At 46.1% G+C, this 21,172-nt stretch overlaps 1 protein-coding gene across 1 annotated transcript in view; it reads left to right on the plus strand.

The window, feature by feature from the left end:
- Positions 1–16,742, plus strand: part of SLX9 (SLX9 ribosome biogenesis factor) — a 271,516-nt gene extending 254,774 nt beyond the window's left edge. The window contains exon 6 of the mRNA XM_089671909.1: positions 14,171–16,742. Within this exon, the coding sequence (XP_089528035.1) occupies positions 14,171–14,300 (130 nt within the window). The 3' untranslated portion in view covers positions 14,301–16,742. The remainder of the gene's footprint in view (positions 1–14,170) is intronic.
- Positions 16,743–21,172: the final 4,430 nt, after the last annotated feature.

Consider the following 21,172-nt stretch of genomic DNA (forward strand, 5'->3'; position numbering starts at 1 on the left):
AAATTGCATAATTTACAGCCAGCCTTAATAAGCTGGGACCAGCCGAATGTCAGTGTATGTACGGGCAGGCAGGTCATACACATGTCAATCTATCGATCGACTTGTTTACAGCCAGCCTGTCAGGTTTTTCCTGAATGATCAGCCGGGAACACTGATTATTGTATTTTGATGGCGGAGAAGGCTACCCGCTTTCAGAATACAATGGGAGGGATTCCCCCGTCCACCTCAAATGTGTACTGTAGACAAGGGCATCTGTTCATTTTTTTCTTTTTGTTTCTATTTTGCTGTCAGTGTTTTGCTTTGGATGTCATACGATATCCTCCAAGTCATGCAGCCTGGCCCTAGTGTGTCCACGGGATACAGCAGATGACAAATTGGTATACCGGGCCAGTACCATGTGACTGTTGTGACCAATCACAGCAGTCACATGACATTTGACACAATGAATGCCATTCTTTCTGTACTTTTGTGATTGGTCACAGTGATCACATGGTACAGATATTGCCAATCACAGCCCATCTGTACCATGTGGTTAGTTGTGGTCAATCACAGCTAATCACAATAGTACTCAACAAATGGCTATGAATGAATTGATGCCATTCATAAAAATGATTGTTTATAACCGTAATCATCACAACTAGAGATGAGCGAATTATTCAAAAATTTGATTCGGCTGATTCGGTGAATTCGCGGAATAAATTCGATTCGAGTCGAATATATTCGCTGCGAATTTAACTTATAAAAAGGGTGTTTCTAGGCTTCAGAGAGCCTTTATATTAGTGCAGAACACTGTACCTTTAATTTAAATGCCCTTGGAGTCTGATGGGGAAGAGAAATAATACTGTCAGTCAGTATGACATGCAGATGAGTGCCGTCGATCTTAGAATCACCGCACACTTCACTCATTTGGGCAGTCACGGGGCCAAAACCAGATGTGGAGCCACAGTGTGGCGGTGGAGGCAGCAGCAATGGGAGGCCATACAGCACCCTATGAAAAAATGGAACCCACCAGCAGTGTGAGGAGACCTGAAAGTGGCACATGGCAGAGTGTGGCGATGGAGACAGCAGCAATGGGAGGCCGTACAGGGACCCATGATACACTCTGGACCTGGCAGCAGCATGAGGAGGCGGTACAGGGGCCCATGACAGATTACGGGCCTGGCAGCAGCATGAGGAGTCCGTACGGGGGCCCATGGCAGATTACGGGCCTGGCAGCAGCAATGGGAGGCCGTACAGGGACCCATGACACACTCTGGACCTGGCAGCAGCATGAGGAGGCGGTACAGGGGCCCATGACAGATTACGGGCCTGGCAGCAGCATGAGGAGTCGGTACGGGGGCCCATGGCAGATTACGGGCCTGGCAGCAGCAATGGGAGGCCCGTAATCTGCCAGCACCCTATGACAAAATGGAACCCACCAGCAGTGTGAGGAGACCTGAAAGTGGCACATGGCAGAGTGTGGCGATGGAGACAGCAGCAATGGGAGGCCGTACAGGGACCCATGACACACTCTGGACCTGGCAGCAGCATGAGGAGGCAGTACAGGGGCCCATGACAGATTACGGGCCTGGCAGCAGCATGAGGAGTCCGTACGGGGGCCCATGGCAGATTACGGGCCTGGCAGCAGCAATGGGAGGCCATACAGGGACCCATGATACACTCTGGACCTGGCAGCAGCATGAGGAGGCGGTACAGGGGCCCATGACAGATTACGGGCCTGGCAGCAGCATGAGGAGTCCGTACGGGGGCCCATGGCAGATTACGGGCCTGGCAGCAGCAATGGGAGGCCGTACAGGGACCCATGACACACTCTGGACCTGGCAGCAGCATGAGGAGGCGGTACAGGGGCCCATGACAGATTACGGGCCTGGCAGCAGCATGAGGAGTCGGTACGGGGGCCCATGGCAGATTACGGGCCTGGCAGCAGCAATGGGAGGCCCGTAATCTGCCAGCACCCTATGACAAAATGGAACCCACCAGCAGTGTGAGGAGACCTGAAAGTGGCACATGGCAGAGTGTGGCGATGGAGACAGCAGCAATGGGAGGCCGTACAGGGACCCATGACACACTCTGGACCTGGCAGCAGCATGAGGAGGCAGTACAGGGGCCCATGACAGATTACGGGCCTGGCAGCAGCATGAGGAGTCCGTACGGGGGCCCATGGCAGATTACGGGCCTGGCAGCAGCAATGGGAGGCCATACAGGGACCCATGACACACTCTGGACCTGGCAGCAGCATGAGGAGGCGGTACAGGGGCCCATGACAGATTACGGGCCTGGCAGCAGCATGAGGAGTCGGTACGGGGGCCCATGGCAGATTACGGGCCTGGCAGCAGCAATGGGAGGCCCGTAATCTGCCAGCACCCTATGACAAAATGGAACCCACCAGCAGTGTGAGGAGACCTGAAAGTGGCACATGGCAGAGTGTGGCGATGGAGACAGCAGCAATGGGAGGCCGTACAGGGACCCATGAGACACTGTGGACCTGGCAGCAGCATGAGGCGGTACAGGGGCCCATGGCAGATTAGGGGCCTGGCAGCAGCTATGGGAGGCCCGTAATCTGCCAGCACCCTATGACAAAAAATGGAACACACCAGCAGTGTGAGGAGACCTGAAAGTGGCACATGTTTGGGGCATGATTCATGGCGGATTTAGTCAGTTGTGTCAGGAACTGGTGGTTTGAAATCCAGACTAATCCACGCCTGATTCATTTTCACAAACGTGAGTCTCTCCACACTTTGGGTGGACAGTCGTGTCCTCCGCGGAGTTACAATACCTCCTGCCGCACTAAACACGCGCTCCGATGCCACGCTACTGGCCGGGCATGACAGCCTTTCAAGGGCAAATTCAGCTAGTTGGGGCCAAAGGTCAAGTTTCGTTGCCCAGTAGTCAAGGGGATTGTCTACCTCGGTTGGCAGGGTGCTGTCCAAGTAGGCCCAAGCCTGTTGTTTGAGGTCCTGCTCCAGGTCCACCTGATGCTGCTGCTGCGGCTGGTTAGTAGTTTCCTCACTGCGCTGGTGAAGAAAGCTACTCCTCATCGACTGCAGACTGAGGCAGCCGCTGCTGGTGGAGCTGCCACTGCTCCTACCACCCCACCCCTCCCCTGCTGCCATGGCAGCGGAACGCGAGCGCACAGGGCCCACAGTGTCTGAGGATGGACGTTGGCGCAGAAAGGCAGAGACCAACTGACTACATAGGTGGTTTTTATAGTACGTTATTTTGGCCTCCCTCTCAGCAGGTGTGAAAAAGGCCACCATTTTTGAACGGTAGCGAGGGTCCAACAAGGTGGACAGCCAAAAGTCATCCCTCTGTCTGATGGTTATTATTCGGCTGTCGCTACGCAAGCAACCGAGCATGCTATGGGCCATTTGTGCCAAGGAATGCGAGGGACTCCCTGCCTCCATCTCCACAGCATACTGCCACGGTGCGTCTGGGTCCTCTGTCTCCTCCTCCTCCTCTACCAGATGCTCCTGCTCCTCCACTCCTGTCCGCTGAGTGGAAAAACCACCCATTTCACTCAATAATTCCTGAGCACCAATGTCCTCCTCTACCTCCTCCTCTTCTTCCTGTCCTGCCCCCACAGGGGTCATGTGGCGTTGAGATCTGTGCGCCACGTCTACCGCACCCTGACCAGCCATTGTTAACAGCATTTGTTCCAGGACGTGCAACAGAGGGATGACGTCGTTCATCCCATAGTCCTGCCGACTCACGAATAGCATGGCCTCCTCAAAGGGCCTGAGCAAGCGGCAGGTGTCACGCATGAGCTGCCAATGGCTGACATCTAAGTTACACAGGGGAGTACCTTTATCCGCTTGTAACATCAGGAAATCGGTGATGGCCTTTCGCTGTTCGTAAAGGCGGGCTAACATATGTAGGGTTGAATTCCACCTTGTTGCAACGTCGCAGATCAGGCGATGCTGTGGAATTCCATTCTGCCGCTGCAGCTCAAGGAGGGTGTGCTTTGCGGTGTAGGAATGGCTGAAATGCATGCAAAGTTTACGTGACATTTTAAGGATGTCTTGCAGTGGGATGGTGGATTTTAGGAACCGCTTGACAACCAGATTGAACACGTGAGCCATGCATGGCGCATGGCACAACCTTCCTTGACGCAGAGCAGACACCATGTTCTTTCCGTTGTCGGTCAACATGGTTCCGATTTTCAGTTTGCGCGGAGACAGCCATCTGTCGATTTCTCTGTTCATTACACTCAGAAGTTCCTCCCCTGTGTGACTACGTTCGCCAAGGCATACCAGGTGCAGCACAGCGTGACACCGTTGCGCCCTGCACATGTGATATGCCGGTCGGGTAATGGGACTTGGCACGGGGGTGGCGGCTGAGGACACGGCGGAAGAAGAGGTGGTAGAGGCGGACATCTTTGCTGGACCAAGGACGTGCAAACGTGGAGGCAAAAGCGGCGTGACCTGTCCAAGTTGCTGGTGCGGCTGTGCCGGCACCACGTTCACCCAGTGGGCCGTAAATGACATGTACTGTCCCTGACCGTAGTTACAGCTCCACACGTCGGCGCTGCCGTGCACTTTGGCAGAGACCGACATGCTCAAAGACTGGCCCACCATCTCTTCTACATGTGAATGCAGGGCTGGCGCTGCCTTTTTGGCGAAGAAATGCCGGCTTGGCACTCTCCACCGCGGCTCGGCACAAGCCATCATTTCTCGGAAAGGTGCTGAGTCCACCACTTGGAAAGGGAGGGACTGCAGCACCAGCAACTTGGACAGGAGGACGTTCAGCTTTTGCACCGTCGGGTGCGTGCTCGCAAACTGTTGTCTCTTGGAAACGGATTCCAAGAAAGACTGCTGACGGAATCCGTGAAGAGGAGTAGCAGGAGAAGGAGCATCTGAACGAGCGGAAGATGCCAACGAGCGACAACTCCCCTCAGCAGAGGTGTTGGAGCCTTGACTGGCTGATAGAGGGTGATTGACGTCGGGTGACGGAGCAAGTAACGGAGCGGGTGATGGAGCGGGGGCTGGGGCAGGCAGAACCGCCGTATCTTTATCACGGTTTTCCCAGGCCACCGAATGGCGACGCTGCATATGCTGACGCAACGCTGTAGTCCCAACATGGGCCCCCTGGCCACGCTTGACTTTCTGGCCACATAGTCGACATACGGCTACGTTTACTTCCTTGGGCGGCTTGACGAAAAATTGCCACACCGCCGAGTAGGAAACTTAGCCCCCGCTACTCCTCACTGGCTGACTGCTACTTCCTCCGTGCACACCGGCACCACTACTGGCCGTGGTGGTAGGCTGCAGTGGAGCTGGTGCTCTACTCCGTGGCCGTTTGGCTCCACTGACACTGCTGTGCCCCTGCTGCTTCCTGGGCAACCCACCGACTGTTTTGCTCGCTGCCAAGCTGGCACCCTCTTCTCCTGATGATGCGGAAGCAATAGCCTGATGACGACGAGGCTGCCAAGTGCGATCAGCCTCATCATCATCAATTAGGGTCTCCGCCTCACTACTAGCCCCCTCGGCTGCGTGTGGGTCAGGAGACAGACCTGTCTCTAGACCGGCTACCGAGCCACTCTCCTCGCCAGTACTTCTTCGCCTGGCTGCTGAAGAGGCGGATGTCTCCCCCCGTTCCTGACCGCCCTCTGTTAGCTCTTCCTCACTGTACAGTGGGGCTGAGCCCACAGCATGCGATACTTCGCTTGGTGAGGGAACACCAAAGGACAGGGGCAGGTAGAGGACACGTGATTTCAGTGGGCTTGCTCCCGGGCCATGCCAACTAACGGTTGTGTCTGACGTACCCACCGACCGTTGGCTGTAGGTGTCAGAGGTGACCTGGGAAGAGGAAGACGACCGAGTCAACCAATCGATGACGGCAGGGTTGTCGGTGGAGACACGACCGCTGGATGACACCGGGAGCACTGGCCTCTGGCTGCGACTAGTGCTGCCTCGACCCCTTCCTCTGCTGCCACGTCTGCTCGCTCCTGAAACATTGCCTCCTCTGCCACTCCTCTGCGTGTTGTCTGACATACTCTTTAATTCAACGATTCTGTGTCCCTGAGTAACGATTCTGTGTCTGTCCCTGAGTAACAATTCTGTGTCTGTCCCTGAGTAACAATTCTGTGTCTGTCCCTGAGTAACAATTCTGTGTCTGTCCCTGAGTAACAATTCTGTGTCCCTGAGTAACAATTCTGTGTCCCTGAGTAACAATTCTGTGTCCCTGAGTAACGATTCTGTGTCCCTGAGTAACGATTCTGTGTCTGTCCTTGAGTAACAATTCTGTGTCCCTGAGTAACGATTCTGTGTCCCTGAGTAACGATTCTGTGTCCCTGAGTAACGATTCTGTGTCCCTGCGTAACGATTCTGTGTCCCTGAGTAACGATTCTGTGTCTGTCCCTGAGTAACGATTCTGTGTCTGTCCCTGAGTAACGATTCGGTGTCTGTCCCTGAGTAACGATTCTGTGTCTGTCCCTGAGTAACGATTCTGTGTCTGTCCCTGAGTAACAATTCTGTGTCTGTCCCTGAGTAACTATTCGGTGTCCCTGAGTAACGATTCGGTGTCCCTAAAGTCTCTGTGGCCCTAACTCTGTCTTTAATACACAGAGGTCTGTCTCTCTTGAATGACCGGAGGCTAATGGAGAATTCTAAGATGGCCGCAATTTATAGCTCCACCATTGCACAGTGCTGGCTGGCTGGCTGCTGATTGGCTAATGCGATCACATGTCATGAATGAATGCATTATGGGTCAGCGCGCCTTGTCTGCGCGCCTTCCCAGAGATCCCCGCTCCGTCGCCACACATGTCGCCGCCATTTTTGGGAAAATTAGATTCGCGCATCTGAAGTTTGCTAATTTTCGGATTCGGCGCGAATCAAATTTTTCCTGATCTTCGAAACGAATTCCACTTCGCCATGTTCGATTCGCTCATCTCTAATCACAACTATAAAAAAACAAAGTCACTGAAAAAATATAAACTAAACCTGCCTTAAAAGTGGTCAGTGTCAGTCAGAAAAGCAGTGGACAGTGTCATTAGGCAGTGGATGGTGTCAGAAGGGGCAGTGGACTCTGTCAGTAAGAATATAAAAACAATTGAAAATGCGCTATGTGTGAGTATAGTGACAAATCCGTGAAAAAAAAAGAAACAACTGATATAAATATACAGTAAAGTGCTCAAATTAATCATATGAATATAATTACAAACACTCCATACAGAGGACAATAAGTGCTCAAAGTCCACATGAATAACAGTGAATAAAAGTGAATGGACCACCACCATATAGGCATAATGGAGCCTTACCGAATAAGTAGACCCCTTAATTATAGGGGGGTCAAGATAGGCTTTGTATAGACACAGCTCCATCCCGACTCCTATACTTTGGCTGGGACCCAGGTTCCGTATAGATGTTGGTAAGCCACTCCGATATTGCTATCAAGATTAGCCCATGTTAAAATAAAAAGTGCCTCTCATAGTGCAGTGAAATCAAGGTGTCTTTATTTCGCAAATAAAACCTTACTTACAGACACTGAAGGAATAAGCAGCATTCATATCATAAACTGATTCAAAGATGGCAGGCAACGCGATGACGTCAGAAGGGAGGCTGTGCCCGACGCGTTCTGTCATCAACATACAGCTTCCGGGGCTGAGTGGTGGTCCATCCACTTTGGTGATTTTGTAGATGGAATGAAGAATATCACTACTGATTATTACACCCAGGAAACGGATGTTTTTTCATGAACCGTCTGCTACGGCTGTTATTCACGTGGACTTTGAGCACTTATTGTTCTCTGTTTGGAGTGTTTGTGATTCTATTCATATGATTAATTTTAGTACTTTACTGTATAATTATATCAGTTGTTTCTATTTTTTTCATGGATCTGTCACTATGCTCACACATAGCGCAGCATTAATTGTTTTTATATTCCTATTGAGAGAGGATGTCCTCTTGAAGTGTTTGCAGCTTTATACTATGTGAGTGTGGAACATTTGCACCGTTTTTTTATTATTTAGATTTTGCCAGTAAGGCAGGGGATGGTGCCAGTCAGTAGAGCAGTGGACAATGTCATATCTTTACAAATTTTTTTTTTTTAACAGCCCTGATGTCTCATGTTTGAGATAGGAAAACGAAATTGAGGAAACTTTTCACAATCTCTATATTTGCAGCCTTACAGGCACAGAATGGATTAACAGGAAAAGCTCTACCTGTTCATTCACAAGCAGAAGCATAGTAAATACAGTTTACCATGGTTCAGTTATGAATGAACACATTGAGCGATCGGTACCAATTGGTGCCAGTAGTGACCCAATTAAGTAAATGGGACCACTCTGAAAATGCCCCACAACTGCATGCTTCTTTGGGGTCCAAAGTGTAAAAGCAGATGGTGAGAAAGTAACACAACGCTGCCTGCTTTAACCCCTTGTCCCTGTACTGCAAGGTTGCAGGGCACTTGCAGAGTATCCTCATTTACTTGAATGGGTCATGCTTGGCAGATGCTACAGCCACCAACCATGCCAGGGCATACAAGTCCGGCTGCGACATGTTTACACTCCTGGCCACAGCAGCTAAAGGGGGTGCAGTGGGGATGATACAATACACATCTTAACTATGGGGTTTTACCACTCCCCAAACTGCAAATCTAAATTAACTCTTACTGTTCTGAGCCCCCTGTAAGGCTGCTTATACACGTTGCAGTGCAGTGCTTCTGCAACTTTTCTGGGTTAGTTGCACTTTGCCATAGACTTCTATTATATCCTGCAGATGTGGTGCACTTTCTGAAAATGCACCAAAACTCTTGCATTGAGGACTTGAGGTGCACTTTCAGAAAGTGCATCACACCTGCAGGATATAATAGAAGTCTATGGCAAAGCGCAGCTAACTCAGAAAAGTCGTGGATGCAGTGCACCACACCCAGGGTGTGGGTAAACCACAGCACATCAGTGTGAAAGCTGACCTATACTATTATGCCCAGTTTGTTGCTTTACACTGAGCTGAAGATCTCTTCTTTCTTGTTGCTGACACCACTCTGGAGACCGCTAGCCGGAATAATAGGTGGAGTGCAGTTGGTATCACTCTGCATGGGACAGGATCCAGCACTACAGAGGAGACATCGGCTTATGTGGCTCTTGCTCCCTACTACAGCTCCAACTTTACAAGTAGTCCCTCTGCATTGCAGTCTGCTTGATGCCCTGGGATGGCGGCTCAGACTGCGATCTACCAGGCATCTGGCTGTAATCTACGGGTTGCTGACCTCCGATCTAAAGTATTTTCATCTATATAGTGTCCTTTATTGGAGATCAGAATTATGAGTGGCCACCTGACATTGTCACATATTCAGGAAGTTGATTTATCAGAGTGAACTTTTCTCAGAGTGAACAATTCTTGGAAGAATATCTGTAGATGAAAAATTACACTGAGTCATGTGCCTCAAGGAAGATTATCACCTCTTAAAAATGTACGTTTATTAGATGTGGTGGAACACTGCTGAAGTACAGTTGCTGTTCTTTAGATGTAGTATGTAAACCAGAGCTACTGTGTACATCCAGTCATACAATCACTGAGTGATTGAGTGTTCATTTGTTGCATTGTGCTGAAAAAAAAAACACAGAAAGCATTAGACCTGAATGATTATAAAGGTGCCTTCCCTAAATATCTGCAACCACAACAATAATTGAAGTGATTAATGCAGGCCAGAGACAGGTCGTTTATCAGCCAAATTTTCGTCCGCATGAAAAATCTGCCGATATTCACGTTGTTAGTGGGGCCAGCTCGTCAGCCGGTTTTCGCGGATCTTCACATTTATTTTTATCGGTCATGCTGGAAAATCCACGAAAAACAGCCGTTTTGCGTGGACATTGGTGGCAGCATCGGCAACGGAGCAGACCGATTTTTTTGTTTATCAGCTGAAAATTCGGCCGATAAACGGCCCGTCTATGGCCTGCCTTAGTATTTACTAATGGGGTATTCACAATCACTTCCTCCTACTGCATTCCCTAGTTTAGCCTGTGTACAGACAACAGACTGGCAGCCCTCCCAAAAAAAATTACACTGAGTCATGTGCCTCAAGGAAGATTATCACCTCTTAAAAATGTACGTTTATTAGATGTGGTGGAACACTGCTGAAGTACAGTTGCTGTTCTTTAGATGTAGTATGTAAACCAGAGCTACTGTGTACATCCAGTCATACAATCACTGAGTGATTGAGTGTTCATTTGTTGCATTGTGCTGAAAAAAAAAACACAGAAAGCATTAGACCTGAATGATTATAAAGGTGCCTTCCCTAAATATCTGCAACCACAACAATAATTGAAGTGATTAATGCAGGCCAGAGGCAGGTCGTTTATCAGCCAAATTTTCGTCCGCATGAAAAATCTGCCGATATTCACGTTGTTAGTGGGGCCAGCTCGTCAGCCGGTTTTCGCGGATCTTCACATTTATTTTTATCGGTCATGCTGGAAAATCCACGAAAAACAGCCACCCATCAGTGCCACCCACCTGTGCACATCAGTGCTGCTCAGCAGTTGTGCCAGGCAGCATCGGCAACGGAGCAGACCGATTTTTTTTGTTTATCAGCTGAAAATTCGGCCGATAAACGGCCCGTCTATGGCCTGCCTTAGTATTTACTAATGGGGTATTCACAATCACTTCCTCCTACTGCATTCCCTAGTTTAGCCTGTGTACAGACAACAGACTGGCAGCCCTCCCACTGCCACATATGAGGACCTGTTTGTTTATATCACCATCAAGATTTGATAACATTCTTAAATTAAACATATCGTGTTTCACATCACCTCTGTCTGTCTGCAGTTTTCTTTGGATTTCAAATTGTTTTCCTTGGCTGATGGCCTTTCATTTTTTACTAACATTTTGATTTCAGTCCATAGGGAGCTGCAGCCATTTCTCAGTCATAACAGCCGATGTGCAGAGAGTTGGCACCACTGCCAAGGCTGAAGAACCAAAGTGCCAGAGTGTATCTCTAACAGAATGCTGTGACTGTATCATGGCTGAGCTTAAAGTGTATTTCAAATTGTGTTCTTAATTTTTTTTTTTTTTTTAAATAAGGCCCCTTTCACACTGCTCCGCTGGTGTTTCCCTGGAGCGTGGGTGTAACACAGTGTACCTGCAGTTTTTATGCAGGTTACCTGTGCTTTGCCATAGACTTTTGTTAGATTGGGCAGTTTTGGTGCCTTTTCTGAAAGTTAAAAAAAAAAAAAAAAAGATCAATACTGTCCAATCTAATGGAAGTCTATGGCAACATATGGGTAACTTGCACAAAACCCACAGCTACACTGTGCTTTCTTTCTTAGATGTTTCTTAGGGAGAAGGTGTCATGGCTGACTGCAAGTATTCCTTAACAATTTCAGTGTCAGTCTATCCCAATAGAAAGGACAGGATGAGCTACTTCTCATGGAGAAGCCCAGCATCTACATTTATATACTTTGTTTGAACAGACAGTATTCAAATCTAGTGTACAACTGATGAGATGAGCTCTGCCAGCCAGAGCAAATTATGGCAAACACCGCTCCCCGCCACCCTAATAAACAAAGGGAACTATGTAGGATTTTTCTTTGCTGAAGTTCAAGAAGTGAGCATCTAGGTAAGCTGCAATTATTTAACATATTGCTATGCTATGTGAATGGTGACTTGTAACACATATAAAGTAGGTGTTATCCCAGTTTGGCTGCAAAATGGAAATACACTTTAAACTCTCTATTTGCATGCTCTTGTGCATATCTTTCAAATATGATGTAAAAATATATGTGTATATTATTGTATGATTTCACAAAGGAAAATGAAAAATATTCACATTTGTGATCACCATTCTGAGATCATCATCATCTAATCAAAAATAAATTGAGGTTATGAAAGTCCATTTGTGGAGATGGAACAAAATAAATGCTGCAAGGGAAGAGGGCAGGAAAAAAAAGCACCACTCTTGTGGTTTTGTTTTATGATGGGTTTAATGTATATTCAAAAAATAAGGGCAATTACTGTACCATGTCAATAAAAAAAAAAAAAAGGTTAAAAATCAACTTGCCAGCCAGCTTGCCAACAACCGAATTAACCTAACAGTATGCGTTTAAAAACAGGGGTTTAGTTAGCACACATTTGCAAATACATACATAAGCCACAGAACCACATCATGGCACCCTGGTATTCTGTGGTCCTAACTCTACAAACTTTTGAGAGCCCCCATAGTAGATGCACATGTATTTAAAGGATAGATCAAGGGCAGGTGAACCTGAGGGAGCCCACCCCTCTTTAAAGGCACAGGAGCACACTGGACACCCAGCATGTAGCACAATGGCAGCCAGGGTGTCCAGTGCACCCACTCACCTACAATTCAACAATACAAAAGAAGGCACCTGCCCCAGTCTATAATTGACTTTTGAAGCAATGACTACGTGAACCAGACAACACATGTCAATTAAAAAAAAAAGGTTCAAAATCAACTTGCCAGCCAGCTTGCCAACAACCGAATTAACCTGTCTAACAGTATGCATTAAAAACAGGGGTTTAGTTGGCACACGTTTGCAAATACATACGTAAAACACAGAGCCACATCACGGCACCCTGGTATTCTGTGGTCCTAACTCTACAAACTTTGAGAAGCCCCATAGTAGAGGCACATGTATTTAAAGGATAGATCAAGGGCAATTACTGTACCATCAATGGGGACTCCTTACAGCAAATTGCTGCTATTTTTTTTTTCCACTGGTGTTTTTTTTTTGCACTGACAGCTCTCATGGGAAGGCCAAGAGTTTGGTAAACACAACAGTACAACCATAAAATAAGGAACAAACAAGTGGATTAGAGTAAGTAGTGCAGGAGAAAGCCAGACTATATAACTCTTTATAGTGGGGCAACAGCACATGTGTATTATTAAGGTCTGCATAACCATTTATTTAAAAAAAAAAAAATGACCCCCTTTTTTTTTTCTTTTTTTTTAACTAGTTGCCGACCGCAGATAGCCAAATGACAGCTACACTGTGGCTGGCCAGTTCTGGGAGGACGTCCTATGACATCCTTCCAGAATGCACTCTCCGGGGGCGCGCACCCGGTGATCACGTAATCAGCTGTGTCTGTAGGACACAGTGATGTGGTCAAAAGCCAATCACAGCGACTTTTTACCACGTGATCAGCCGTGTCCAATGACATGCTGATCACAGGGAAATGCAGTTGCCGGTTCTCGGCTGCACTTTCCTCACGCTGTCAGAACGTGGGGAAAGTACTGCCGAGAACCGGCAGTTGTCAGAGTAGGGATTGGCACCGATCATCAGGGCACTGATGATCAGTGCCCTGATGATCGGTGCCCAGCAGTGCCACCCACCTGTGCCCATCAGTGCCACCCACCTGTGCACATCAGTGCTGCTCAGCAGTTGTGCCAGTCAGTGCCCAGCAGTTGCGCCAGTCAGTGGTGACTATCAGTAACCGTCATCAGTACCGCCTATCCGTGCCACCTCATCAGTGCAGCCTCATCAACGCAGTGAAGGAGAAAAATTACCTGTTTGCAAAATGTTATAATAGAAACAAAGAATCCTTTTTTTTTTTTTTTTTTTCAAATTTTTTGCTCTTTTTTTTCTTTATAGCATAAAAAGTAAAATACCCAGCGGCAAGTAAATACCACCAAAAGAAAGCACTATTTGTGAGAAAAAAATGATAAAAATTTCATATGGGTACAATGTTGCATGACCACGCAATTGTCATTTAAATTGTGACAGCGTTGAAAGATGGAAATTGGCCTGGTAAGGAAGGGGGTATAAGTGCCCGGAAGGCAAGTGGTTAAAGTAGACAGTCCATACAGGAGCCGTACAGCGTGCAGAGCCTACATACTGACATTTCCGGGGCCTGCTGCTGTCACCTTCAGCTGCACATTGAGATGTACTAAAAGAGGCGGCTGTGTGTATCTGTGGGACAGGGTTTGCTTAAAGCACCCACATATGTACTGATGTATGCTCCGAATGCACACTAAATTGGTGGCAGCAGGTTACAGGGCATGGCATTACGTAGGCTCTGCACAATGTAGAGCCATGTGGATGAAGCCTTAGATGTCACCTGTCTCACATATTGATAATAGGTTGAGTCCTGAAGAAATAACCAAGAGAGTTGGTGATCACCGTGCGCATTCAGGTATCGTAGAAGGTATTAAATGTGTTCTTAGTAATTTTATTTTGCCAAGTTACCATGTTTTTTTTTCTTTTGTTTTTTTTTTCCAGTGAGGAAGACATTTCTCGTGTCCAAGACTTGATTAAAGACCCCTCGTACAAGGCCAACCCCCTGTCCCGAGTGACAGAGCACCTGTTGAAGCGTATGAAAGCTGAGCAAGGAGGCCTGCCTAACCTCTGATGGTGTGACACAAAGCATTGACATGACACTGGGGATGTGGTAGAGAGGTCAAGACACAACCTGCTCCAGGAAATGCAAGAAAATGGCAGCAAATTATAAAGACAAACTTTTCCACCAACATTAGGCTAATACTAAAGCCATGTATGCAGGAATGTGGTCATGTTTGTACTGTCAAATACATCTGGCAGTGGTTAACACATATTGCCTTTTGAAATGTTATCTAGTAATTATGTATGAAAAGATCTGTATCCATCTGTTTTATATCTGAAACCCAAAAGTTTGCCCTTGGTTTCCAAACACAAAAATGTTTTAGCCCAACATAGTAAACATGACTTTGTTAAAGAGAACTTTTTCCCCCAGCCCAGACAGCCTCCCCCCGCCCCACTGGTGTTCATTTTACACTTAACCCCCCATTCTTATCCTGACTGCTAGGTTGAGCACAATTCGTATATTCCGCCACCCATTAAATCCAGTGCTGTCCTGTAGTAATTCACCAAAAACCACTACATCTGAGTCCTGTGCCACCATCTTCTTTGCTGACATCATGAGGGAGACGGTTATCTCTTTCAGATCCTAGCAGCCGGTCTCCTGTATAATTTGTGATGTGTGAAGCCCTTGAGGCTTTGCATAGGGGCCTAAGTGAGAAAGGCAGAAGTGTAGGATACATGACGCTGAAAAAGGTATTTACCCACAAACAAAAAAAAATTGTAGTGCAATATCTGGAAAGAGCAGGGATTTGAGGAGTTACAGAGGAGTGTAATTAACAAAACAAGTAAATGGGAGTGAATGTTTGCATTGTTGCTCCATGTTGTACTTAAGTGAAATTTATACAAATAATGTGCTTAGAGCTGAAAGTTTGATAAGATACATATTATCAGCAGATACTTCATTGTTACCATTAGCATAATTTCAGTCACCTGGTGTTTTATCAGCTAAAGTATTGTTGGGAAACATGTTGCTTATGTGTGATGATGTATAAGGCCCCTTTCACATGAGTGGTCCGATCGGGTCTGCCTGTCCATTTTTCAGGCGGGCCTGATTGGACCTTCCAGTCTTCTCTGAGAGCAGTCTGATGTAAATGGACTTGTGTCCGTTTACACACGGCTACCTCCGATCCGGGGGAAAAAAAAAAGCAGAAGGGAACCTTTCCTCTCTGGCCGGATTAGATCAGAGGTCAGTTGGGTGTAAACTGACAACCGGTTTGTCTACATTCGACTGCCCATAGAGCAGAGTCTGTGTCCGCTCTGCACAAGCGGATCGGACATGCACTTGTCATCCGACTACTCTGCCCAGCTCAGCAGGGGAGCAGCGGACAGATCCCCTGCTGAGCAAAATGGATCTGGCCTGTGTGAAAGGGGCCTAAGATTTAATGCTTGTAACTCCCCCACCACTTTGGGTGCAGCTGCTGCTTTTCACCTTAACACATTTAGGGCTTATTTACACTTGTCTTCCTCTTGAAGAGCAATCCGTGTTGGATGGTTTTTCAGAGCAATTTTGGACAGGCAGTGAGGAGGTGTTATGCCGTCCCTTCACTTTCTGTTATGCCATCTCCTCACTTTCTGTTTAAGCCCCTAAAAACCTGCACAACTGCATGCATTGCATGTGGTTTCAGGGCAATGAAATGCAGGTGCCATTCATTTGAATACCACTCTTCGACTGCAACAGGGATTGTTTTTTCCCATACATATACACATACACACTCCTGTCCGCTGCCTTTGCAGCTGAACATGTTTCCACCTGTCTACCACAACAAAAGGATGGGCTTTAACACCCACTCACCCCACACGAGTCACTGGGCAGCCAGTGTTTCTGTGCTGAGTGCACTCTCCCAATATAAAGACAGCTCTGGGTCCCCAGTACTGATCAGTAGCCGACGGGACAGGCTTCTGATCATGTGACCACTGTGACAGCCAATCACAGTGGTTAGAATGATGGCTTATCCTTCTCAACTCCTGGATGTATAGAACTTTATAAAGTAATATGATGGGAAGGATTTAAGGGGAAGTGGTTGAGGGTTGGTAAATACGCAGCTCAACTGTGCGTATTTGCTCTGTATATGGGTCCGTTTTTGTTAAAATTGCAATGATATGCTCTTATGTAACAATTTACTGAAACATCTCAGGGCTTTATTTACTGTGCTGTTCAAATGCTTACAAATTCAATGCAATTCGATTTATACTATATTGGCTGTTCAAAGAGATGACCTTTGATGGCAACTGATCACAACAGTCACCTCAGATAGACAATCTAAATAAAAAGAACACAACGCACTCTAATAATTGAATAAGAATAGGGTACTTAAACAATTGTTACATTCATAATTTTAATGCTGCAGACTGCTAATACACAAAAATGTTTTGCTATGTCAGATTAAACAGTGGTATGTGTGTTTGGACATTCTGATATTGGAAGGATAAAATAAAAAATTGGTATTGCCTTTTATTGTTTGTTTTTATATAGAAATACAGAAGTTCGGGTAAAAAAAGAAAAAAATGAACTCTTAACTCGGAAGCATCTCTAGTGGATGTCAAACCAATGCCTTTGACACAAGCCTAAAGCCTGTTCACACAGACCCCTAAAGTGAGCCCTGTTTCCTTTTTCTCAGTGTGACAACACCAAGCAATGTGCTGGAGCTGCATCTAGGGCTCTGCCCTCTGAGCACATTAATATGCTCTAAAACTATTAAAGGTAATCTTTCCTCGGGGACAAATGGGGACTGCCAATGCTAACTTTTTTTTTTTTTTCTTTCTAAATGTTAGTGGTCTGGCTGCTCATTCAGTATTTTGAGTGACTGACTTGAACAACCTTACAGATCAGAGAATTTAGAAGTCCTTACTGTTTGGTTGTTGAATAAGTATTAAGACAAGGGAGTCAGTGGACAGTTGGTCAACTAGTATTTTTCAAATTAAAAATCACCAAGCTTCACTCCAGATAGGTTCACTTTCAAATTCAGTGCTAAACAGTTACTGCAACTGCTATTTAAGTATGTATGCAGATTAAAAAGATGCTCTCGGGTGTCTAAACATATCCAGATTGCAATCATCTGTAACAGAAATGGAATTATACTCACCTTTTATAAACCCATGCCTCCTACCTCCCTCCATTCCATTGCTGCATCCTACTCATCACATAGCACTTTAACAAAGGGGAGGCAGCTGAAGAGGTGTATGGATATTTTTAGAGAGCTAAAAGGTTCAGTTTTAAGGCTTTGATCACACATCTTCACTGAAATCCAAAAGTCAAAAAGATGAGCTGTATTTAACCACTTGCCTACCGGGCACTTATACCCCCTTCTTTACCAGGCCAATTTTCAGCTTTCAGCGCTGTCGCACTTTGATAATTGCGAGGTCATGCAAGATTGTACCCATATGAAATTTTTATAATTTTTTTTCTCACAAATAGAGCTTTCTTTTGGTGGTATTTAATCGTCGCTGGGCATTTTACTTTTTGCGCGATATTCTATTATAAAATTTTTCTAACAGGTAATTTTTCTCCTTCACTGATGTGCGTTGATGAGGCAGCACTGATGGGTACTAATAGGCAGCACTGATAGGTAGCACTGATGGGCACTGATAGGCGGCACTGATAGGCAGCACTAATGAGGTGTCACGAATAGGCGGCACTGATAGATGGCACTAACTGGCATCACTGCTGGGCACTGACTGGTGGCACTGCTAGGCACTGACTGGCACAACTGCTGGGCACTGACTGGCGCAACTGGTGGCACTGACTGGCAGCACTGCTGGGCTGCACTGATTGGCACAGGTGGGTGGCAATGGTGGGCACAGGTAGGTGGCACTGCTGGGCATAGGTAGGTGGCACGTCTGGGCACAGGTGTGTGGCACAGGTGGGCGTACTGCTGGGCGGAACTGGTGGGTGGCACTGCTGGGCACCGATCATCAGTGCCCTGATGATCAGTGCCGATTCCTGCTCTGAGAACTGCCGGTTCTCGGCAGTACTTTCCTCATGCTCTGACAGCATGAGGAAAGTGCAGCCGAGAACCGGCAATTGCATTTCCCTGTGATCAGCGTGTCATTGGACACTGCTGATCACGTGGTAAAAGGCTGCTGTGATTGGCCTTTTACCACATAACGTGATCAGCTGTGTCCTACGGACACAGCGATCACGGAGATCGCCGGGGGCGCGCAGGAGAGCGCGTTCTGGAAGGACATCATTTGACGCCCTCCCAGAACTGGCCGGCCGCAGGGTAGCCGTCATTCGGCTACCTGCGGTTGGCAAGTAGTTAAACTGCAGTGTTAACCATTTCCATACCTGGCACTTTTACCCCTTCCTGCCCAGGCCATTTTTCAGGTTTCAGCGCTCTCACACTTTGAATGACAATTGCGCGGTCATACAACATTGTACCCAAACTAACATTTTATCATTTTCTTCACACAAAACTAGAGCTTTCTTTTGGTGGTATTTAATCACCGCTGGGGTTTTTATTTTTTGCTAAATTAACAAAAAAAGACCGGAGATTTTGAAAACAAAACACGTTTTTGTTTCTGTTAGAAAAGTTTGCAAATAAATAATTGTTCTTCATAAATTTAGGCCAAGATGTATTCTACTACATGTCTTTGGTGAAAATAACCCAAATTAGGATGTATTTTTTAGCTTGTAGGAAAGTTATAGAGTTCACAAACTATGGTATAGATCTGAATATTGATCAATCCTGAAGTACTGACAGCCAATCTAATTTCTTGAGGTCCAAGAATGTCAGAACAGTACAGATATCCCCCAAATGACCCCTTTTTGCAAAGTAGACAGTCCGATGTACTTCATAAGAGGCATGGCGAGTTTTTTGAAGTTGGATTTTTTTTGTCATTTTTCGGAAAATGAAAAAATTAAAATTATTTTCACTATTTTTTTTTTTTTTTTTTTTACATACTATCACCAGCGCAGTACAGCGTCATCATATAACTGGCATGGCGGTGATCAGGGACACTGACTGGTGACAGGATGGAAAAAAAAATTTTTTTATTTTTTCGTTTTTAATTTTTTATTACTTTTCTTTTTAAGATTTTTTTTTTTTTTATATTTCACTATGTCCAAAGTAGTACAATGTTACCATAGTAACATTGTACTACTTTGGGGAAGTGATCAGTATTTTTTTGTTTTTGTTTTTTTTTACACAATTTGCTTATAGCAAAGAATTACTTTGCTATAAGCAAGCATTTACCTGAATGACAGGGTTTTTTTTTTTTTTTTTTGTGCTTAGCTGTGATTTGGCCACAGCTAATCACATGACATGTGCATGTGATCGCTGTGACCATTCACAGCTAGACACTAGTATACAATGAATGGCATGAATGAAGCCATCCACTGTATACAACTGTCATGTGACCTGCTGTGATTGGTCACAGCAGGTCACATGGTACCGGCAATGGGGCCAGTACTCAGATCTGTCATCGGCCGTGTCCGAGGTACACGGCTGGTGACAGATCATGCCGCTGCACGGCTCTGCAAGCGCGAAAACTGCGCACGTGCGGGAGGACGCCATATGGCGTCCACCTGGAAATCTACAGCCTTTTCCCGGCCGCCAAACGGCTATTGGCCGGGCAGCTATTGGTTAATGTGTCCTAGGAGAACACCTACCATAGCAATCTATGTATAGTGCATCCTAACTGAAATATAGGTTCACTCCCACTTACCACACTGCATGTAACCACAGATGTCTGAACTGTTCACCTGACTGGTACAGATTAGTACTTCTTGTTAACATGCAATATTTAGGTGTAGTACTGCCCTTTTAAAAGTCCTTTGTGCTTCCGCCAAGCATTTGATCAGTTATGACAAACTGTAATCTTGTGTGGCATAGCCTTTCGGCAATACATCTTCACAACATGAACTAAATCTCAAAGGATGCTCTTAGGTATTACTGTGTACATAAGGGGTGCTCTTAGTAGTCGTCTCTGTGGGCTTATACTTGGGTTTTGCAGAACATCTGTAACATATTTTACATTGCTGAAAGTAGAATTTACCTGGTGTGATAAATCACTCTTGTCATCTCACTCATCGCTCCTTATGGACATTTCGCCTTACACTGGATACATTTCCTATCTGGGAAATAATTATTTGATCCCCTGCAGATTTTGTACGTTTGCCCACTTACAAAGAAATAAAGCATCTTTAATGTTTTTGTCATAGGTGTGTTTAAAATGATAGAGACAGAATATCAACCAAAAATTCAGAAAAAACACGATACAAATGTTATAAATTGAGTTGCAGTTCAGTGAGTAAAATAAGTATTTGATCCCCGAGCAAAACATGACCGTATTTGGTGGAGAAACTCTTGTTGGCAAGCACAAAGGTAAGACGTTTCTTGTTGTTTACCAGGTTTGCACACATCTCAGGAGGGATTTTGATCCACTCTTCTTTACAGATCTTCTCTAAATCCTTAAGGTTTCTTGACTGTTGCTTGGCAATTCGAAGTTTCAGCTCCTTCCATACATTAAGGTCTGGAGACTGGCTAGGCCACTCCATGACATTAATGTGCTTCTTCTTGAGCCACCTCCTTTTTTTTTTTTTTTTTTTTTTTTTTTTTTTTTTTTTTTTTTTTTGCTTTGGTGTGTTTTGGGTCATTTTTATGCTGGAAGACCCATCCATGACCCATCTTCAGTGTTCTGGCTGAGAGAAGAAGGTTCTCATCCAAACTTTTGCAATACATGGCCTGTCCAGTGGCCTTTCAATGTGGCAAAGTCGGCCTGTACCTTTAGCAGAGAAACAGTCCCAAAGCATAATGTTTCCCCCTCTGTGCTTCACTGTAGGGATGGTGTTCTTATGGTCACAGTCTGCATTTTTCTTCTTCAAACACGGCAAGTCGAGTGAATGCCGAAGAGCTCACTTTTGGTCTCATCTGACCACAGCACTTT

The sequence above is a fragment of the Staurois parvus genome, unplaced genomic scaffold, assembly GCF_062004578.1.
Source record: "Staurois parvus isolate SC_StPar_1 unplaced genomic scaffold, SC_StPar_1.0 ptg000011l, whole genome shotgun sequence".
NCBI classification, from domain to species: Eukaryota; Metazoa; Chordata; class Amphibia; order Anura; family Ranidae; genus Staurois; species Staurois parvus.